Source organism: Microtus oregoni, unplaced genomic scaffold (genome assembly GCF_018167655.1).
Source record: "Microtus oregoni isolate MIOR12 unplaced genomic scaffold, Mior012 000113F_ref0000058, whole genome shotgun sequence".
Taxonomy (NCBI): domain Eukaryota; kingdom Metazoa; phylum Chordata; class Mammalia; order Rodentia; family Cricetidae; genus Microtus; species Microtus oregoni.
The window spans coordinates 2,650,626-2,672,675 of NW_024544742.1; the positions used below are offsets into that span (position 1 = coordinate 2,650,626).

General features: G+C 49.1%; 1 protein-coding gene across 2 annotated transcripts in view; it reads left to right on the forward strand.

The window, feature by feature from the left end:
- Nucleotides 1-237: 237 nt before the first annotated feature.
- LOC121443839 (uncharacterized protein C12orf45 homolog) overlaps nt 238-22,050 on the forward strand; it is a 73,221-nt gene continuing 51,408 nt past the window's right edge. Inside the window, exons 1-4 of one of the 2 annotated variants that reach the window (XM_041645604.1) lie at nt 238-354; nt 2,204-2,290; nt 3,389-3,525; nt 5,145-5,364. In XM_041645604.1, coding sequence (XP_041501538.1) covers nt 240-354; nt 2,204-2,290; nt 3,389-3,525; nt 5,145-5,363 — 558 coding nt within the window. In that variant the 5' untranslated portion in view covers nt 238-239 and the 3' untranslated portion in view covers nt 5,364. Of the gene's footprint in view, nt 355-2,203; nt 2,291-3,388; nt 3,526-5,144; nt 5,967-22,050 lie in introns of those variants that run through there. The other variant, XM_041645603.1, reaches the window with a different exon arrangement.

The window sequence follows — 22,050 nt, forward strand, 5'->3', positions numbered from 1 at the left end:
AGCCCTATGCGTGCTTCCCTGGCGCTCGCCCACGCTGCCTCCCCCCCATCCCGCTTCCTGTCCCCAGCTGCCCACGCTTCAGCCCCGCCTCCTGCACGAGGTCTCGCCCCGCTCCTCCCACTGTCCCCGCCCAACTCCCGGTTTCCGCCAATTGCCGCCTTGGCCCCGCCTCCCGCCCCCGCCCCTCGACCCGTGCCTTTCTCCATCCGGGTTTATTTCTCTCCTGCTGTCTTGCTAGCATGGAGCTGCACGGTGAGCGCATCTCTGCTCCCGCAGCTTCGTCGTCTTCTGGGGATCGCTCGCAGGTCACGGTGTCCAGGGAGCTGCTGACCGCGGGGAGCTCGGGTTCGCGGGGTGAGCGGCGGCGGAGGGACCTCTGGGTTGGCGGGGCTCGGTTATTCCGCGGGGCCCGGGACGCTCCGGAGGGTGGGGTACTGTGGCGCCCAGGGCTCCGGGGCCTGGGATGCCTAGGACACCGGGGCGCTCCGGGGGATCGGGAATGCTTCGGATGGCGGGGATGCTGCGGAGCCCGGGACGCTCCGGAGGGCGGGGCACTGTGGAGCCTGGGGCTCCGGGGCCAGGGATGCCTAAGAGGCCGGGGCATTCCGGGCCCGGAGATGCCTAGGAGCCCGGGACCCTGTGGGGCCGGGGCGCTCTTGGGGACCGGGAATGTTTCCGGAGGCGGGGATGCTGCGGAGCCTGGGACGCTCCGGAGGCCTTGGTATTGTGGAGCCCGCGACGCTCCGGAGGCCGTGGTACTGCGGAGCCCGGGGTTCCGGGGCCAGGGGTGCCTAGGAGGCCGGGGATGCCTGGGAGACCGGGGTGCTCCGGGGGACCGGGAATGCTCCGGGGCGCGGGGAGGCGGGGATGTCTAGGAGCCCGGGAGGCTCCGGAGGCCGGGGTACTGTGGAGCCCGGGCTCCGCGGCCAGGGATGCCTCGGAGCCCGGGACGCTATGGTGCCGGAGTTGTTGCGGAGCCCTGGATTCTGAGAAGCCTGAGGCGTTGAGGGGGGGCGGATGGGCATGCTGAGGAGCACGGGGCGCTCCCGGGTCGCGGGTAGGCGGGGATACTGTAGAGCCCTGGATGTTGGGGGGCGGGGATGCTGAGGAGTCAGAGATGCTCCGGGGGCGGGGACACTTGGCCCGGGGGCGGGGGGAGTGTTCCGAGGAGACCGGAACACTGTTAGGGGTCGCTGGGGTTTGTTGGTGATACAGGCCGGGTAGTTCTTAGGGAATGCTACAGGGAGGACCTGGGATAGCTTGGCCAGGATGGTAGGTACCATTTTTAATATTTGTCTTAGGCGCGCCCTCCTCATTGTCACCTTGGTGGAGGGAGATGCGTGTGCGGGAAATGCACTCAGCATTTCAGATAGTGTGGTACAGAAGAGAAAAGCATGGGTTCAGCCGGGCGTGGGGGCTCACACCTAAATCCAGCATTTGGGAGCCAGAGGCGGGCGGAGGGATACAGAATGGAAATTGTAGGTTCAAATCCCTACTCCGCAGTGGGACTTTTTATAAAAGTAGCCTTCTTTAGGCCTCCGTTTTCACATTTTGTTTCAAACAGGTGGGGCTACCCATAGAACTTTATCGAACGCATAAAAACATAAAAGTTCTTGTGTCTGCGTATTAAGTATAGTGGGAACCTTTTAAGAACGAAGTGTATCTGAGGGAGTTGCACTCCTGATTGCCAAAGCTTGTGTAGAGAGTGGTAGTGTCAGAAATTAACCAGCTCAAGCCTCCCTGCATCCCCGACGCCTGCGGAAGTATCCTGAGGACCCCGCTTTATGTAGTAAAAAACCGGCATGGTGGTAGTCACTGGCTGGGAACAGCAAAGCTATTGACCCCAAGCTCTGGCTTTGCTCCGAACGTAACACTAATCAAAGCACTAGGCTTTAAGGAGCATTCCAAGTCTCCCGGGTCATCTCTCCATTGAGAGTGACGGGATTTTTGATTTAGAAAGTAAAGAGATTTTCCTGTGTGTGAAAAGGCTTGAGCGGTCAGTGTATGGGATGGACAGTTGGTTTGTACATGAAGAATCACAATGTTGTAGAGTGTTTGTCCTTTCTACCCCCGGGTTTGGAATGGTCCAGGTTGAAGACAGTCCCAGGAGCTGTTACTGATGGTCCCCTCTCATTCTTCATCCGTGGCTGAGTGGCACTCCTGGCTTGGCTGCATTCATGGTGTCAATTGTATGTATTTTCAGGTATCTGGGACCAGTTGCTCATCAGCTCTAAGCCCCAGCCCAGGAAGACCTCTACTGTTCAAACAGTTCAGATGCAGAGGAGCCCTTGTAAGTACAGCCTTTCCACTCTAGGGGGCGCTCCCCCAGTTTAGGCCAATTAACTCACATTTGATGGGATTGGACGTCGTGGCTCATATCAGACCACAGAGTCAGACACCGCAAGTCTTGTATTGTGTAAATCCTTGTCTAAGGAGTAAAATTTCTCATCGTAATCTGCCTGAAGATTTTTTCAAAATACATTTCTTTTTCCTTTTTGAAACTGAAAGTACTGTTGCTGGCTGCGATGCAGTGGGAAGGCTGAGGCAGGAGAATGGTAGCATGTTGGAGACCAGCTTGAACAGTACTCAAGACTCACTTGTTTGGAAAAGCACTTACCGTTCACATGATCTGGAATATTAAATACGGTTCTGGGGAACACTATTGTTAACGGCTTTGCTTTGATGCAGCTTGTGTAGCCCCTGTGTAGCCTGTGTTACAGAAGTGTCCTCAGAACTGAAGCATTCCCTCCTAAAATAAAACATTTTCTTAAATGACATAAGGCTCTTAAGATAAGTAAACCGGGTGGTGGTGGAGCACACCTTTAATCCCAGCCTGGTCTGGAACTCAGTCTGTAGACCAGGCTCGTCTTGAACTTGAGATCTTTGTGCCTCTGCCTCCTGAGTGCAGGGATTACAGGTGTGCAGCACCACCGCCTGGCAGAATTCTCCGACTCAGGGTCTATGTTGCTCAGGTTGGCCCTGAACTCCCTGTAAGCCTTACTGTAAGGATCAGGCGCTCTTAGATCCATTAGGTCATTCTGCCTGTTTTCTCAGTCCCTTCGTGGAATGCCAACCTTCTAGAATTTTATAATTTCAGGGTGAAAGAGAAACAGAACATTTGAATAATAATTGCTGAGTCGTGCGGGCTTGTTGCTTTGGGAGTCCCAAAGAGGGGCTGGGACTGTAGAGCCCTTGGCCTGGCAAAAGCAAGGCCCTGGTTCAGTCCCCAGCCATCTGAGCTGACCCCTCTGACCCTCCCACACGAGGCAGCTCAGAAGCTGGGCCTGAGTTGTTGATGGGTTCATTGCTGCACTCCTCCGAAGTGTTCACCAGGAGTTGTGGAGTCTGGACATGACTAACATGGCTGCATTCTGTGTTTGCTCTCTAGTGTTAGACCAAGTGCAGGCGTTCCTCCCACAGCTGGCCCAGGCCAATGAAAAGCTTCGGAAGGAAATGGCGGTTGCTCCAGCGGATCGCTTCGATATTGAAAACACCGAGGGGACATCCGGGAACATCGTACAGATGGTAACTGCCCTGTTGACTCACGTGATGGGATTAGTGTACTTGCCACGAAATGGGGGAAGATAATGGGAAATTTTACTCTAAAGTAAAATGTGGTTTTTAAATTGTCGAACATTTCTCATAGGCTGTGCTGTCTCTGTTGCCCTGTTTCACGTGCTGTTCAGTGCCAGGCACAGCTGTTGACATTAACAAGAAAGCGGGACATTGTATGTTATGGCCACTAAAGCCTTTTTAAGGCAAGAGGCTATGCATTTGACTCGAAGTTCAAGGGGAGTGTTTTTTTCATGGTAGGATGTTGTGCCTGGGGCTCTCTGGTGGCAGAAGCTTGCAGTAGGCTACAATTTTGTATTTCATTCAGTATTTAAATTTTTCCCCTTTTCAGCCACTTTCTGGGGGCATAGGAACCATTTTTAGTTCAGGAGCTGGACAGAACCAGGGAGCAGGTGGGATCCAGCCTGCTGGGTATAATTTGCTGGTCCTTGCTCAGAAATGTAAACCTCATTAATTAATGTAGGAGCTGTAGGGTGTTCTTGAGGGAGTGGAGTTGGGTGTCCAGGCCTTACCTGAGGCCTAGGTTGGCCTCAAACTGTTCTGTCAATCTCCCCATTGCTGGGGTTAGAGGTTGGGATTGTAGCTGTGTTACCATGGCCAATGTTCCTATCTCTTGTTAAGTCTGAGGTGTTTGATGGGATGCCTGGTGGTTCTCAATCTGTGGGCCTCCACCTGCTTAAGGTCATCAGAAAACACAGACACTTACGTTGTGACCCCTCCCCATTATAGGTAATTGTGAGGGACTGGAACTCAGAACCTATAAGCAGCCAGTTCCATTAAACTCTGAGTCATTTTTCCAGCCCCTACATTATGATTCTAACAATAGCATAACTAAGGTTATGGAGTAGAAATGAAATAGTTTTATGGCTGGGGGGTCACTACAGCACGAGGAACTGTATTAAAGGTCACAGCATTAGGAAGGCTGAGGCCCACCGCTCTAGTCTGTTTTTATTGAGAATGGTGTTGGGTATGTACTAGGCAGGAGCGACTTCTTTTTCCATGTGCATTGGTGTCTCCCCGGCATGTCTGTATGAGGGTGTGATATCCCCTGGGGTTAAAGACAGTTGTGAGCCAGATGGTTGCTGGGAATTGAACCCAGGTCCTCTGAAAAAGCAGCTCGTGCATTCAAGCGCTGAGCCATCTCTCCCGCCAGGAGGAGCCTTTTTAACAACATAAGTAAAATAAACCCTTCAAACCAACCCTGACTTTGCTCTGATGTCTTCTGGCCACCGAAAGCGTTTACCTGTTGTTCATGTAAAGCTCACAGCCCAACCCGTGCTCAAGAATCTATAATAAATATTAGTAATTTCTTCTGCTTTCATTTAAGAATTACTATTTTTTGTGTGCATGTCAGTGTGTGTGTCTGTTACCAATGTGCGTGGCTGTGAGGGTCAGAAGAACTAGAAGAAAGGGTTAGATTTTCTGAAGCTTGGTAATGGGTGCTGGGACCTGGACTGGGTCCTCTGGAAGATCAGTAAGCACCCTGATCCACTGAGCCAACCCTGCCACTTTATTAGAAAATGTTACAGAACTGCCCTGAAGTAGAGTTCTCAACGTGACACTTTCTGCAGGATGTGGCCTTATTCGAGATTAATCGGTCAGATTCAAAGGAAGAGGACAGCTCCGAAGAGAGCTCCCCTGACAGCTCCGCGGACAGCTCAGAGTACGAAGATGAAGACTGCACCCCCTCCGAAGTCACTGTGGACAACATAAAGCTTCCGAGTGCAGAAGGTGGCAGAGGCAATATTGAAGTGCTAGACAGTCCGGCAAGTAAAAAGAAGAAGCAGTGAGGTAGAGGGATGGAGAGAGGCAGGAGCCACACCTGCGACCTGTGGGGAGGGCGGCCCCCGGGGTCCTGGGCTTCAAGGTCCCTATGGCGCCTTAACTGTCAAAAAGGAAAATTCACAAATTTGGGGGTGTTGTACATAGAAAGTGTTCAGACTGCAGGGAGGGTCGTGCCCTTGGAAACTGAGAAGGGAAATATGGAAGAAATCACTGGGTTGGCTACATGCAGATATTTGCCCAAGTTGGTATGGTCTGAACTGTGAGGTCTGGGACTCATTGACGCTCATTCATGCTAAAATCAGGGTATTGGTTACAAAATTCCCACTTCCAAATTAGAGTTTGGTTTGTTCGTGTACCAAAGCAGGTTCCAGTTTGTTATATAGGAACCGGGTACTGGAGACCAGCCCAGGATAATGGCCCCCTGCCATTGAAGGTGTTTTTATTTTATTTTATTCACAAAAACCAAAGCTGCCTTTTAAAGTTCTGTAATGGACAGCATGTGATTGACATCCCGTGAGGGTAGACTGACCTTTGCTCTTGCCGTGAAGAGGTTTAGTGTTTACAAATACCTGCTATATCACTGTGTATATGTTGGTGTATGAATTCATGTAAACGTTGTCTTCAAACTGTAACGGTGCCGCAGCCTAAAGAATGACTCCAGTTCTCCTGTGACTTGGGTAGCTGTTCTGACTCAGCGGTACTGATTTATGAGGACTAGTGCCCGAGGTGAGAAGAGGAGGTACCGCCCCCCCCCCCCCCCCCGCCAGGCGACTTGAGTGTAGGACCAGGCAGGTCCTGGCTACCTGGAGGGCATAGCAACAGCTCTCACCTACCTAGGTGGCTTGACATTCTGTGCTGATGCCTCCTCTGACCCTGGGTCTCTAGTTGGTCCTCTGGCAGCTGCTGCTCCTCCACAGTAAGGACAGGTTAGGGCATCAGCCCTGAACCCAGTCCCCCCCCCCCCCTCCAGCTCTTGGCGCTTTCATGCATCTTCTTCCTTTCTCGTCCCTGAGCCTTAGAGATACTATTTCCCCTGAGAACTGAGCCATTGGGCTGCTGTACCAAACCAGGAGCAGACAATTGTGGAGCCTTCCTCCGAAAGCGATCCAGGCTGTCAGAAGGGCACACACTCCTGAGCCAGTGGTCAAAAGCATCTTGCATGACCAAGTATTGTATCTTAATTGGGTTCTCTATTATCCAGTGACTGCACACATCCTGACCACAGCTGTGTGGTGTTTTTCCATTTACCAGAATTTTAGACTGAAGAGACATCTGATGGGTGTAGTTCTGAGTTTGGTAATAAGCTTAGCCAGGGCTTTGCTTATATTGCCAGCATAGGGCCCTTGCTTAGGGACTGGGTATTCCTGTGACAGATAATGGCTTCACACCTTGGTGAGTGCCAAGCTGCATAGCCACAGCACAGGCGTAAAAGAGTAAAGCGTTCTTTTTTACCATGTGCAGGAAAACAGATTGTATAGTTTTCAAACTGGACATGCTCCCCAACGAACGCTGGACTCTGTATTTGGGAAGTTTGTGCATAATTACAGAGGGAAGGCGTGTTGGAGGCCGATCCATTTCCCTCTGCGTACTTGGTTACAGTTGTATCTCAGAGAGGAAAGGTGGCAGGAACATCCTTAGGGATTGCCTATGTTGTAAAGACAGGTGGAGGGTGGTCAGCGGCTGACCTGGGATAGCTAGGTTATAGGAGGTGACTGACAGCTCAGAGAGGGCCTAGGAGTGGCTCTAGGTGTGTCCCCTCGCATGGGAATAGAAAGCCCCACACATGACTGCTGTTTGTTTACCTGGTGCCCTTTTGCAACTTAAAGGAGGCAGCCACTGCACCCACTGGAAGTAGTGTCTCACTCCTGGGCATAGTGGATCAGGATCATCTAATGCCCATTTCGGTCCAGTTTCATGATGCCCAGAAAGAAGCGTGTTCCGTGGCACACCTACCTGACTAGAGAGTCCGTCATGTGTGCAGATGTCGGTTTGTCGTCACCATGGTTTATAGTGGCTGCCGCCCGGTGCAAGAAGAGGCAGCTACAGTCTGACTCCAGTGCACAAATACTCAGAGGATAATTGTCTTAGTTTATTCTCCTATTTCTATGAAGAGGCACCATGACCAAGGCAACTTGTAAAACCGAGACTTCAGTTGGTTTCTTCCTGACAGTTTCAGAGGGTGAGTCTGTGATCCTCGTGGGGGAGGGGGGTGGCAGGCAGAGCTCCTTAGCAGCACATCTCTTACCCAAGCCGGAGGCAGAGAATGAGACTGGGCCTGGCTGAGCTTTTGAAACTTGAAAAGCGCACCCCTAGTGACACACCTTTTCCAAGAAGCCCCACCTCCTAATCTTTCTCTTTTTTTTTTTTTTTTTTCGAGACAGGGTTTCTCTGGCTTTGGAGCCTGTCCTGGAACTAGCTCGTGTAGACCAGGCTGGTCTCGAACTCACAAATATCTGCCTGTCTCTGCCTCCCAAGTGCTGGGATTAAAGGCGTGCGCCACCACCGCCCGCAAAGGTCCACCAACTAGGACCGTTCTCTTTTGAACTGCCACAGTAATTGGGTATATGTTTTGTTTAGCAAAGTGGTGGCTGTCTCTGGATGTACGTTTCTGTTCGTTACCTAATGAGCGTTCTAACGGGGAGGGGCCTGGACATAAACTGGAAGACTGTTGACTGTACTTGTGCTGATGGCACCACAGCTGAACCTGCTGTTACCTGTGTAATAAGCAGGTAATGGGGTTTTTGGGGTCCATAGCCAAATGAGGCTGTATGGCCTGAACAGCGCCCCCTGATGCTGACACTGATCCTCCACTGGGGATGCAGTGTATCCTGGTTCAGTCCCGGGTTGGTGTTCTAGTCTCCTGAAGGCATATCCTGTGTTGTCGTTAGCAATGGGTAGATAACCACTTCTCTCAGCTACACACCAGGTCTAGTGTGGGAACCTCTGGGATCCATCTCTCTGGCAAGCAACAGCTAGGAAGGTAGACCACCCCTGCCATTGGAGTTTTTATTCAACAGCCTTGTGGTTGCTGGAAGCACCATTTATGTGCACGTGGTGTCTTTATTTAAATGTTGGCTGCCATTTACACATTCGTGCCATTTCTGCAGTCTGATTCTGTGACACCTTAGAGACTTGGCAGAAGGCCCTCCAACGTCCCCTGTTGGATATGCTGATTTTACTCTCAGTGCACCCTGCTGGACCCACCTGCTTCAGGCTTTCCCTCTTTGGCCAGCAGTTGCTCCATTATTGTGGATATTGGGCTTAATACCCCTGTCTGCCAGTGAAATGAAGCCCACTGAAAACTGTTGAGGAGGGGTAGGCCCTAGAGACCTGATCTTGTGTGGCCCTATCCTTCAAACTCCTTTCCGCTCCCTTGTCCTTTTGTCCCATCTGTCTGTCCTCACCACTGGTTATTACTGACTTTTAAGACCGCACCGGTTTGCTTATGTCATATTTGAAGGGGCGTAAACAACCGGCAAATAGAATTAATCAGACTAGTTTTAATTTAAAATATTCCGCTTTAATAAGGGGACAAAAGGGGGGGAGCTTACAAAGCCAGGGTTCCAGCGAAGAGCGGCAAAGAAAGAAAAGGTGGGGAGCAGACCTGCCAGATTTATAGGTAAATATTGGCATAAGGGGTACCCGACCTACAAACAAGGTGATTGGCTGGGGCTTCCCCTTCACACATTATAGGTTGGGATCTCTACATGAGGGAAAATGGGAAGATTTTCTTCTTTTATGCCCAGGTTTTTGCAAATTTTATTTTCTTTTTATTCAAAACTAAAGTGTGTTCTGGTGTGTGTATATTATCACATTTTTGTTATCTGTTCACTGTTGATAGACAACTAGATTGGTTACATGTCCTTGCTACTTTGGAAGCAGAAATACCGATGTGCAAATGTCTGTTTCCTGTATATGGAGCCCTTTAGGTCTAGACCCAGGAGTGGTAGAGCTGGGTGGTGGTAGATCTGGTTTTAATTTTTTGAAATACCTCCATGATTTCCATAATGGATGTGGCTAGGATAATGATCTCTACCCCTCCCTCCCCCCCGACACCTGCACAGGCTTCTCTGTAGCTCTGACTATCCTGGAACTCTGTAGACTAGGCTGGTCTGGAATTCAGATCCACCAGCCTCTGCCTCCTAGGTGGTGGGATTAAAGGTGTGCATCACCACTGCCCACCTGAACGTTTTACAAAAAAATACTTGGGGGACATGTGTTTCTGCTCTAGAGAACTCATTGTATTAGCCCATTCGTTTGTCAGAATTGCTTTTAATTTGTCTTAGTTGTTTTTAAGTTCTAGATATTAGCCTTCTGAGTATACTTGGTAAAGATTTTCTCCCATTTTGTGGGCTGTTGATGTCTTTTGATATAAAGAAAATTTAGTTTCATGTAGTTCCTGCCATTTGTTATCAAGGCTGTTTTTTGTGTTTCTGGAATAATGTTTAGAAAGTTCTTCCATACACTAAACATCTTTTTCTTTTAAGATTTATTTATTTATACAGTATTCCTTCCATGTGTGCCCGCATGCCAGAAGGGGGCGCCAGGTCTCATTATAGATGGCTGTGAGCCACCATGTGGTTGCTGGGAATTGAACTCAAGACCTCTGGAAGAGCAGTCAGTGCTCTTAAGCACTGAGCTATCTCTCCAGCCCCTACACTAAACATCTTAAAGAGATGTGTTTTCCTGGATCAGCCTCAGGTTTTAAATGAAGGTCTTCGGTCTGCTGTGCATTGCTTTCCTAATTACTTCTGGGCACAGAGTCCTTCACTGTAGCTGAGGCTTATCTCGAGTCAGCTGTAGACTGGGCTGGCTGTGATCTCATACGCACTCTTGGCTTTCTAAGTGCTGGGAATAAAGGCAGCGTCACTGTGCCGAGCCCTGGGTGAAAGATGGGGGTGAAATGATCAGATGCAGGTGAGAAGAAAACACGGGACACGAACAAAACCCACTTAGGAGTTTATTAGGAGGGAACGTGCACACGCCTGGGAAACGGTGTACAGAGAGAGCAAAGGTGGTGTGTCCAGCTTTTAAATGCTGGGGTTGGCGTGACTGTCATGCGCTGATGATGGACGACCCACGCCTGGCACATGTGCACAGGGTTTAGCATGACTGTCACACGCTGATGACACAGATGACAGGCGTCCCACGCCAGGCACATGTGTACAGGGGGTTGGCCTGGCTACGTCACACACTGATGACGAGCGACCCACGCCTGGCACATGCCTACAGGGTTTAGCATGTCTGTCACACGCTGATGACACAGATGACAGGCGTCCCACGCCTAGCGCATGCACATAGGGGGTTGGCATGACTGTCACACGCGACCTGCACATGCACACAAGGGCTTTAGTTGAGTGTCACGTGGATCACGCTGGGCGTGACCAAGGGTCCAATCACCTGTGCCTGCCTTTAGAAGCCAGAAGTGCAGGGTCTGAAAAAGCCTGGGATAAAACCGGACTCGCTGAACATCGTGGACAGTGAGGACTACTGAGAAGTCAAGAACAATGGCACTGGGTTTTTGATCCTACTACATGTTCTGGCTTTGTGGGAGCCTAGGCAGTTTGGATGCTCACATTACTAGACCTGGATGGAGATGGGTGGTCCTTGGACTTCCCACAGGGCAAGGAACCCTGATTGCTCTTTAGGCTGCCGAGGGAGGGGGACTTGATTGGGGGAGTGAGAGGAAAAGAGCATTTTGACGTGCGTGGGGTAGGGGCTGCTCAGCAAAAGGGAAAGTGGCACCAGCGGACACCAGCAGAACGTTACAGATTGGTGACCGATAGTTTGAGGGAAAGCAGAGCCGGTGGGACACTGGCAGAGCACTCACGGGTCAGTGGCTGATAGTGTGAGGCTTTATATTCATTCCATAGCTGAAAACACGAAAACCTGCAAAAACTGCAACACCGCAAGGCCTATAGGAGATCTTCTCTCTGCAGGCGGGGTGTTGATGAAGCCGACTGTCACCCATCTGGGTGACTTGAAGCAAGAGGCTTGAGTCAGTCCTGGATGCTCTCATAGCAGGGACCACTTAGGAGTGGGCAAATAGAAAAGATAAAAATGCCAAGGATTCCGTGCCCCACAGTAAAAAAGCACTGCTCCATGTATGCGGAGCTAACGCAGGAGCACTACCCTTGATTGTCCTAAAACTTTTAGGTATGGAAAGCTAACGTGGGAGCACTACCCTGCTATGGAAAGCAACTAGAGATGAATGTCAGCACAGGGCTTTACTGTAGCAGTGAAGGCTGTGGTTGGAGCGGATTCCCATCCCCTCCCCCTCGTTTGTAGGAACACCATAGGATTGCTGGGAGCTCAGTGTCAGTTCCTTGGGTTCAGAGAAATGGTTTAGCTGACTGGAAGGGGAAAACTCACCAACGAAGCTGCTGGTGTGCTTAGAGGTCGGCGCTCAGGTGACCCCCAGGTTCCATGTATCCCCAGCTGGCCCGCCTGTGCACGGGAAGGAACATGGAGAGAGTCTGTTAAAAATGCTGCAAGATCCCCGGCGGCAGTAGGCAGCGGGCCCACCGAGCAGCTAGTCCCAGGCAGAGAGTATCGGTGGCTGGTCCCGGGCAGGGTGGTCCCAGTGAGCCTGGGGATGTGAGCAGGTGGTGGGTAGAAGGCACATGGACAGATACATCATACAGACTAGAATTGGATATTTACTACTTAGAGGAGGGGCAGGGGGAGAAAGGGAAGAGAGAAGAGGACAGAGATAGGGATTGCAGGGAATGTGTGCTCTGAAAGGAACACAGAGAAGCTAAGGTGGCGGGGGGGGGGGGGTTGCCTCTTAAAGAGATGAAAGTCATAACAGTCTGGTCAAGTCACAGAACTTGAATGTTACGGTTAAACGGCTCATTTCCCTGAGGCTTGCTGCAGGCCACACTGTGGGTAATTCAGGGAAGTGGTGGGTGGGATACCCACCAGCGGAATGGCTGCCTCAGACCAGGAAGCCCCGTCTCACCCAAATGTCTGTGCTGTGTCCTTGCGGGAGGCAAACATTACAGTGCATGGGGACTTGAAGCCAATACAAGGTGTGTAAAGAGAAAATACAGTGATCTGCAGCTGCTTCTTAGCAAGAAAGGCAGCTGTGTGAGATTCTCTATTGAACTGCTGGCTCTATGCACAGGCCACGGCCTGCTGAGGAAGGGCGGGCTCGCCGCCAAGCTTAGCACACTCCAAGCTGGCTGCAGGCAGCACAGCCGGGGGATTCTGAAACAAAACGTTGGGCACCACTTGATGCTGTAAAATAATCTCAAACCAGTTCAGAATTAGGATAATGAAAGGGTTATTTATTTAAGGGGAAAACTTAGAGATCACCATCCTAAACTTCAGCACATTGTCTGTTGAATGCCTTACCAGTTTGTCTACAGCACTGTCTGCAGCATTGAGCTTTTAGAAGGGGCAGCTAGCTACAGTGATGGTTTGGGGGCTGTTTTGATGGGCAGTGGGTTGGTAATCAGGTACTGGGGTACAAACCTGATAGGCTAAGGAAGCAACAGAGCATCAACCCTTGCTCCACCTTCCCAGATAGAAAAGGCTGTGAATCTCTGCAAGCCTTCTTCTGTTCCCTTTCTGTACCTCTCTGTGTGGGTCCTCCTGAGTAACTCATGTGTACTGCCCTTGATTTAAGACTTAACTTCAGTGACCGTCTCAGCATTGCTGCTGTTCATTAGATGTTGTGAGGACAAATCACACTGTACAAAAAACTCTTGTTGGAGGTTTATTGTTGAAAAGGGAGGAGGCTGGAGAGATGACCTAGAGGTTAAAAGCACTGACTGCTCTTCCACAGGTTCTGAGTTCAATTCCTAGCATCTACAAGGCGGCTCACAACCATCAGTAATGAGATCTGGTGCCCTCTTCTGGCCTGAAGGCATGTGTGCAGGAAGAACCCTGTATACATAATAAGTTTTGTTTTTTTTTTTTTTTTAAAAAGGGAGGGAGTTGAAAGGGAGAGGCACTGAGGTCTTCCTGCCTCTTTGGAGGAGTGTTGGAAAAGGTACAGGGGAACGGGTGGAACTCACTTTTAATGAGGGCTAGGTGCATACCCAGAGACTACACTGTAATGGAGTGCATTCGAACAGACTGTTAGTGACATAGTGGCAGTAGGACCTTGGACTGGCCGGGTATCTGCCTGAATGCTGACAACGCCTGTCTGCGGAGATGTTGTCAGTGGGTTCAGCTGTGTCCCCTGGGCACACCAATGTGCCTTAAACGCTATAAGTCATCTGTTTGTAGGGAGTGATTTTGACTGGTGACATTCTGCTAGATCTGCAAGCGCGCAGGACAGCGTAATTCTAACCAATAGCCTTCCTCCCTTTTGTGGGTTATAATTAGATGAGGAACTTTGAGTAGCAGGTGAGGTGGAATGAGGGTGCCGAGCCCTGAACACCCATTCCTGCCTTCTTAGGGGCCCTGAGAAAGCTGAGATAGTTGGCTGTTTCTTTCACTCCGCTGTGCAGGCCCTGTGGGACCTGGCAAGATATCGAGAGCAGATGATAAGTTGACTTAAGGGAGAAAAGTTTTCTTAGGTTCTGGGAGTTGAGGAAGGGGAGTCGAAAGTGTGAAACTTGGTCTGTCGATTGCCAGTACTTATCTGGGGTGCATCTTGACAGTGCATCTGACCTCGTCCAGGTGCACCTAAGTTGTCTCCCCAGACCTCACAGGAGGGTTTTTAGTTTACAAAAAGATAATCCTCTTTCATATGGGATTCCCAGTCCAGTAGAGTTCAGCATGGCTTTTGGGTGAAGCTCATTGTTCTGGAATTACAGGCACAGCAGTTGTGCAGTGTCCTCTGAAAGCCAATGGATGATGGAGTCTGCAAGACTATGCAGTTGTTCCTAGCTGAAGTTTAGAAAGGGGACCTTCATGTGGCTTCGGGGACTCTCCAGAGAGAACATCATCTTTGGGAGTCTTCTGACCCTGGACTTCCAAAAGCATTCAAGGACTGATCTGAAAGTGTATTCAAGTATGAGCATCAAGAAGGTCACAAAACCAAAAAATTGGAATCTTGTTTTAAAAAAAAAAGCAACCTGGCTTTTCCTCTCGTGGAGCTTGCTTCCTCAGGCCCAAAATATACAAAGGACTCAAGAAATTGGTCATCAAAACAACATGTAATCGAATAAAAAAATGGAGTACCGACCTAAACTGAGAACTCTGAACAGAATAATCTAAAATGGCTGAAAGACACTTAAGGGAATATTCAACATCCTTAGTCATCAGAGAAATACAAATCAAAACAACACTGAGATTCTGTCTTACACCTGTAAGAATGACCAAGATCAAAAACATTGATGACAGCTTATGCTGGAGAGGTTGTGGGGAAAAGGGAACACTCCTGCATTGCTGGTGGGAGTGCAAGCTGGTAAAACCCCTTTGGATGTCAGTGTGGCGATTTCTTAGGAAATTAGGAAATACCCTCCTTCAAGACCCAGTAATGCCACTTTTGGGTATATATCCAAAGGATGCTCAATCGTGGCACAAGGACATGTGCTCAACTATGTTCATAGCAGCATTGCTTGACATAGCCAGAACCTGAAAGCAACCTAAATGCCCCTTGACTGAAGAATGAAGAAATTGTGGTACATTTACATAATGGGGTACTACACAGCAGAAAAAAATGACATCTTGAATTTTGCAGGAAAATGGATGGAGATAGAAAACATTTTGAGTGACATCACCCAGACACAGAAAGACAATTATCACATGTATTCACTCATAGGTGATTTTTAAACATGGAGAAACCCAGCCTACAAGCCACAATCCCAGAGAACTTGGACAACAATGAGGACACTAAGAGAGACTTACATAGATCTCCTGAGTAAATTGGGAGCATGGGGACCTTGGGGGAGGATTGAAGTGGGGGGAGAGGAGAGGCAGGGAGGGGAGCAGAGAAAAATTTAGAGCTCAGTAAAAATCAATAAAAACCAGTCACACACCTCCTGCAACAACACTGGGAACGATGCAGTAGGAGCAGAGTGCAGGAAGGACAGGAGAAAAACGGGAAACCAAAGAAACAAGCCCAACGGAAAAACCAGGAGCTGAGTCCCAAGAAGCCGGTCAGCACACCATTCATGGACACTCTGTGGGCAAAATTTCAATGTGGGCAAAATTTCAATGAAGAAAACGCCCCCCAGTGCGTGGCTGTTTTTCACTGTCATTTGGTTCTAGCCTGACAGAGAAGGAGATCTACCAATGCTTCTGTGAAAAAAGGGAAAGATCCAGGGAAGAGGTGAAGCGGAAGAGCAGAAGAAACAGCTGGGATGAGGCTCTGCAGACCTGAGGAAAGAGCGCATGTCAGTAATGACATCACATCTGATATCATAGAGACCAGTGATCGTATTTGGAATTCATTAAATTACACAACAGTAAAATTTAGCCAAAGGGCCTGGCGGTGGTGGCAAGCCTTTCGTACCACCAGTGAGGGAGGCAGAGGCAGGTGGATTTCTGTGAGTTGAAGACGGGCCTAGTCTACCGAGAGTTCCAGGAAGGCTCCAGATCTACAGAGAAACTGGGGGGGAGGGGGGATTTGATCCTCATGTGAAGATTAAGCAATCACTATGCTCCAGTTGCCAATTGTAGACCAGTTACCGAGCACTCGTTCCCAGCCCAAGGGAGGACTCTCACCACTTGAAAGACAGCGAAGATCTTTGCTATGCCTGCTATTCCCCAGGAAGCTCCTGTGCGCAGGCGCAGAGTACAGCATCGCCAGCCAGACCCAGAAGACCACTTTTCCCAGGAGCACACGCAACCAGCGTCTGACACAAAGGCCCCTGCGTGCAGTGCATGGGGATCTCCTTTAAAAGCCGAAAGGCCGTTAGTTCACCCTTGCCTTTCCTCCCTTCACTGTCTGGCACGCTCCACCCTCCCCGCAATAAACCTCTCCACGTGGGTTTGTTGCACCTCGTGTCTCATTTCGACTCTCAAGAAGAACAACAACAGAAGAACAACAACGATGCCTGTAACCAGAAATGGAAGCCAATTTCACCCCTTGTACCTTAGAGTCAAAAACTGAAATACAACCAAGCCCCCAAATGGAGTCACTTAGGTAGAGTTGGTTTGCCGAGCAGCAGCCAGAATGGAGCAATCAAATATGTGGACTTTGCCTGGAGTCACAATAGACCAGGTTCCATGTCCCTCACATCTAGGTGGAGCAAAAGGAGGCGGCCCTGAGCTAGCCAGAAGAAAAGACCGGAGCCAAGACTAAGATGACAGCATGCCTTGCCTGCTCTCTATCCTTCAACAGTGTTGCAAAGCCAGGGACTATTCCTAGGGGCAACTGGGACTGCCTTTCCCAGCACTGAGTGCTGTGAATAAGGAAGCTCAGCTACTGGGTAGTAGTGTGATTTGACCACCAAGGAACAAGTCTCAAGTGACTGAGTCTGACTTTGTGCTCTTCTTACTCAAATTCTAAAGCTTTTTGCTTCTACTTCCAACATGAATAATGCTCTATTCATTTGTTTAAAAAGAAAATTTAGAAGGGTGACCCTTGAGAAGTACTAGTATCTGTTGGGGGACAGCGCTCACTCAGCTCGACCTGTGAGGAATATCATTAAGTATCTGTCTCTCACTGAAGTTCTCCTGTTAAGAATTTTCCTAACTCCAGCTCTTGGCTGACTCAAAAATCCCAATCAGGCCGAATCACAAGCAAGCCCAATTAAAGGATATCCAGGTTTAATGGGTAACAGGGAAGCCACGAATTCCACCACTGGGGCGGGGGAGAAGACGCCACAAAGGGACTTTCCAGGGAGCAATTTAAATAGACCGGGGGAGTGGTCAAGGTTTGGAAGTCTGCCTTCCCCTTCTCAGGTGAAGGCTCAAGGTTTGGCGGGCAGAGGGGTGGGGGCTCTAAAGATGGAGGCCAGAGACCAGGACTTGCATTCCAGTCTGATTGTATAAGGGATGACAGGAAACTGAGGAGATACCTTGACTAACAGTTAGGCTCTCTGAAGGCATAAGTCACAAAACAATCCCACACGATTTTGGAATTATGATTAATACAAGTGTTATTCTTAAAAAATATACCTGGGCGGGCTGCTGGAGCCCGCCATGAGAAAAGCGGCTACAGCTTCCCACCAGCGGGAGGGCACGAGCCACACTGGCGGTGGCAGGCAGTAACAGACATATAAACACAGAAAATAGCCATAAACATTTATTAAGAAAGAGGGAAGGAGAAAAAGGGGGAGAGAGAGAAAAGAAAGAGAGGGAGAGAAGGAGGGAGAGAGAGGAGGAGAGAGGCAAAGCCCTGTGTGTACACTGGGAGAGAAAACAGCAATGGCGGGCGAGGTCAGAGGTTAAAAAGGAGTGGGCGTGGCTAGGGCAGGGGACAACAAGGGTTGTTTGTTTAAGGGTAAAGCTTCCAGTTCACTGTCCTAGACAGCAGTCCTCTGAGTGAACAGGAATGGTCTAGCAAAGCGGAGTCAGAAGCAAGAGAAGGAGCAAGGAGCATACTGCAGCTTTTTAAAGCCCAAGTGGGCTGGTATCTTAGGGGCAATTTGCTGAAGGAGCAGAATGGGCTTCCACAGCAGCTCTCTTAGGAAAAAGGGTGTTGTCTCATGTCTGGCTTCTTTGGGCATGGGGCACGTGGGGGAGGGGAGAGCTGAGTGTTAGTGGGTCTGCGCTCAGCAGTATGGAAAGGAATCCTGGGTACTGTCATCACATCAACACAAGGCACGTGTTTCTTACGGGAGGTGAGAGGGTAGGTGTCCTGTGAGGTCCTGTCCATTGAGGTTCGGGAGACCTAGGAGTTAGCTAAGGATATTTCGACCCAGTAAGACAGGTGCTGGACAAGCAGGCATCAGTAAGAAAGAATGAGAAAAATTGTCCTGCAAGAATGCAGGGTAATGTCAAAGTTTTAAGTGGGAAGGAACGGGTCCCGTCTACCACCATAACTGAAATTGGTGAGAGGAACGTAAGGCCCAAGTGAAATGCTAGAACATGATAAGTAGCTCCTGTGTCCAATAGAAAAGTAATGGAGTTACCGCTACCTGCAGCTTTACCTTAGGCTCAGATAGTGTTACGGGATATACCAAGTATGGGCAGCATCAATCCTCTGCAAGGCTGAGTAGTTCGAAGGCTGGCACAGTTTCACTTGTTGATGTTGGTAAGGCCGGACCTCTGTGGCGTGGCATAGAGGAGAAGCATGCAGAGGGTCATTGTGATTTCCAGTGTGCAAGTTGCTGGCACATAGGGCATTGGGATGTCCCAGCCAGGTTCTGATACTCTGCACTGGCAAATGAAGATCATCACCCGAAACTCTTGAGAAACTTGCTAATTTGGGAAGGCAGAATCTAAGTGAGTGTCTGCCTCTGTCAAGGTTCTAAAAGGAAACCTTCAGCTATACACACAGAGAGGCTTATATAGCGCTTCTTAGGGGCAGAGTTTTCCCAGGGAGAAGATGGATTGGTTAGTTTTTCCCCACTGAGGATTGGTCAGTTTAATTGGTCAGTGGTAGATATGACTCTGATTTCATGGCCAAATTGTTTCTTTCATTGGTACATTTTAGCCTTTTGATTCTAATCTTGGGACCAGGACATATTTCTTTCACTGACTCTGATTCTCGGGATAAAGTGTATTTGCCAGTGGTTTTAGGATCAGGACGTGTTTCTTTGGTCCTGGGTTCAGGGATAAAGACGTTTTTTTCCCCCCTGGCTCAGGTCTCAGATTCAGGATGTGCTTCTTTTTCTGGCTCTGGGTTCCTAGTCAGGGTGCTCAGTGATTGGTTGGTTTCTTGCTCCTGTTGTCCCTTTTAGCTTACACTATGGCTAGGAATGCATATGTACCACGTAAGTCATACAGCTCTTCCAGAAATCCATCCATGGTAGAAATGAAAAGGTTAAATTTCTGGATGGTGATACTTTATGCAATTGCCTTGGGGTTGGTTTACAATTTCAAATATATTCCTTAATAAATCTAGTATTTATTACTAAACTAACGCGCTTGAGTTGTAGTTTTCTGAAAATTTGTGACAGTGTAATAAAGTTGATTGGCCAGCAAGTGGAGGCAGTTTGGCTGGCTGGTTCTTGTGGTTGTTGAGAGTTAAGGTGTAATAAGGATGTTGGCCAGCAGATGTCACAGTTGTTGCACTAAGGGAGGTCCCAGATCAAGACCTGAATTATCTATACGATCTAGAATAGGTGCTAACAAATTTTATTAAAAACAGTATTTTCTCACATGGAGCAGGCTTGGTTGGGCAAAAGCTCAGGGGACCGAGAACTTGCCTGCACCTGTGAGCCGCAAGGTTACTAACAGAGCTAGGGCCAGTAGATCCTATCACTTGCGGATTAGAGTGTGGCACGCAAGCCTGTGTTCCAGATGCAGGCTTAGAGCTTCCGGGGTTAGAGCTTGGCCTGATCTGAGCATGCCTGGTGGTAGCTGGTCCTCAACAACAGATCCTTGCTTGGGTGGCGATAATGGACCTCATGGAATACGGGCCAGAGTACCCTCAGGATTGTGTGCTGCTCTGGGAAGTTGTGTGGTTGTGGTAAGGTATGGGGGATGGGATCCATGCGGTTGGCAGGTAGCTTACCTGAGCCATGTGGGCATGGACTGTGGTGGTGGGCAGGCCAAAGGCATGGGGTTCTGCAGCAGGGAGCAGCAGTAGCTGGACTGTGTCCATGTGGGCGCTAAAGTACAGACGTGTTAATGTAGTCCACAATGGAGCATGTCAAAGGTTTGTTTATTTGGGAATAAAACTCCCAGTAAGGACAGATCTGCTGTTCTCTGTTTGCACTGGAAGCTTGAAACCAAATCGAACTAAAAGATCTACCTTCCATCTATACTTACAGTACCTCATATCATGCCCCAAAAGGTCCAGAGGTGTGAACTTTACCCGGTCAAGGTACAGTTCCTGTGACGTTTTAGCAAGGGTGTTTTTTAAGCAGCTCTTTGTTTGTTCATTCTCTCTTTCTTTAAGACTGGGGTGGTATGGGATGTGAAAATCGTAAGGAATGCTGCTACTTTACATAAGGTTTGAGAAATTAGGTGAATTTAGGACCATCGTCTGACTGGAGGGAAAAAAATCTCTCGTAGAAGAAGCTCAGTAGTGACTTGTTGCTTCCCACTGTTACTGCTCCCCGTCCTGGGAGTGCGGAGATGAGAAGCAATGACAGAGACTCCGGGAGATCTCAATGCAGAAGCTCCTTATTACAGTTGAGCAAGGCCAGTTAGGATGTCAGAGGACATTGTTGGTTGGTCCTTTTCAGAGCTGGTCGTCGCCGCTGGCCTGTTGTCATTGGCTTACGCTGGTGCGCATTTGGTTTCTATGTAAGTGGCTCACTAACAGGATGCTGCTGCCCAAACTGCTTATTCCTGCGTGTTTGCTGCACTTGCTTGTGCTTGGGCTGTTGCTCTGCCTTGTCTCACCATTTTGATGTTGACTGGAGGCCTGGTAGACTTACCTTGCCGTGCTGTGTTTCCGCCTCGGAAGCGCATCAACATTTTGGATTATGCCTGTTTTAGGTTGACCTGCCAAGCCAGGTCTTACCTGTCATTGATTTCTAGCACTCCAAGGCTTAGGTCCCCAGGAGGTCCTCACAAAATGAAGCAGCGACTTACTATGAGGTTTAGGGTCTCTGTGGACTCCTGTATTTGTATTAACCACTCATGGACCACCTCTTGTGGATGTTTTGGCCCTGTGTCCTCTAATGCCATTGGTATTTGAAGGGTTGCCTTTTTTGTTGTTGTTGTAGGAGACACTTAAGCAGAAGCATTAGGGCCCCCACCACCCCTTTCATAAGGCACCATGCAACAAGTTTAAGGAATTTTATGTGATTGCACACTTGGCCAAAGAACGTGGTAGACAAACCCAGTGGCTCAATTGATGTCTAGTTAAGTTGCATGATGTCATTTGTAGGTTGCCACATCAGTCTAATAAACTTCTTATGCCATGGTTCCAATTGGCTGTCTCTTAATGGACACTGTACAAGGACATACTGGATGTTTGGTACAGACTGGAATGATGATCACTGTTGGCTCTCACTAGGTAATGCAAGGTTTGTATTTCTTCATCCAGTAAATCAGTCTGTTGTTTTAAATTCATAGCAGACAAATGAACGTGAGCGTTAACTGTTCTGTACTGAGGGGCACAGGTAATGTTCTATGAGCTGTTTGTACGGTATTGACCGTAGCTCCTGTTTGAATAACGAATAAGAGAGGGCAGGGTGATCGCTGCTGTAATTGTTTTGGGCGTGGCTCTTCCTTTTGTTGCGGGTAGCCCACGCTCTTTCCTGATGGCATTATGGGACAGGAGGCTTTGAAAAGCATATTTGGGCATGGTGCTGGTGGCACATGCGTTTAATTCCAGCACTCCAGAGGCAGTTGCAGTCGGATCTCTGAGTTTAAGTTCAGCCTGGTCAACTAGAGGTGTTTCCAGGACAGGCTGCAAAGTTAAAGAGAAACCCGGTTTCTGTGAAAAACAAAACATATTTGGAGTTTGTGTGAACACTTAGGGATTTTTGTAGCATGAATAATAAAAAGAAAAGCAGCCAGGCACTAGTTCTTAACTCTACCTCAGACTGAAATGGGCAATCCTACCTTAACAAGTCTTCAGACTGAGACTGCTCTGTGTTTCCACCAAACCTCAGACTCCTGTGTCTTCTCCTTTATTCTCCTCTCTTTGCTCAGCTGTGTTGCGCCTGTCTCCACCTCCCTGCTGCTGGGATTAAAGGTTTGTGACTCTGAAACATGGTAATTACA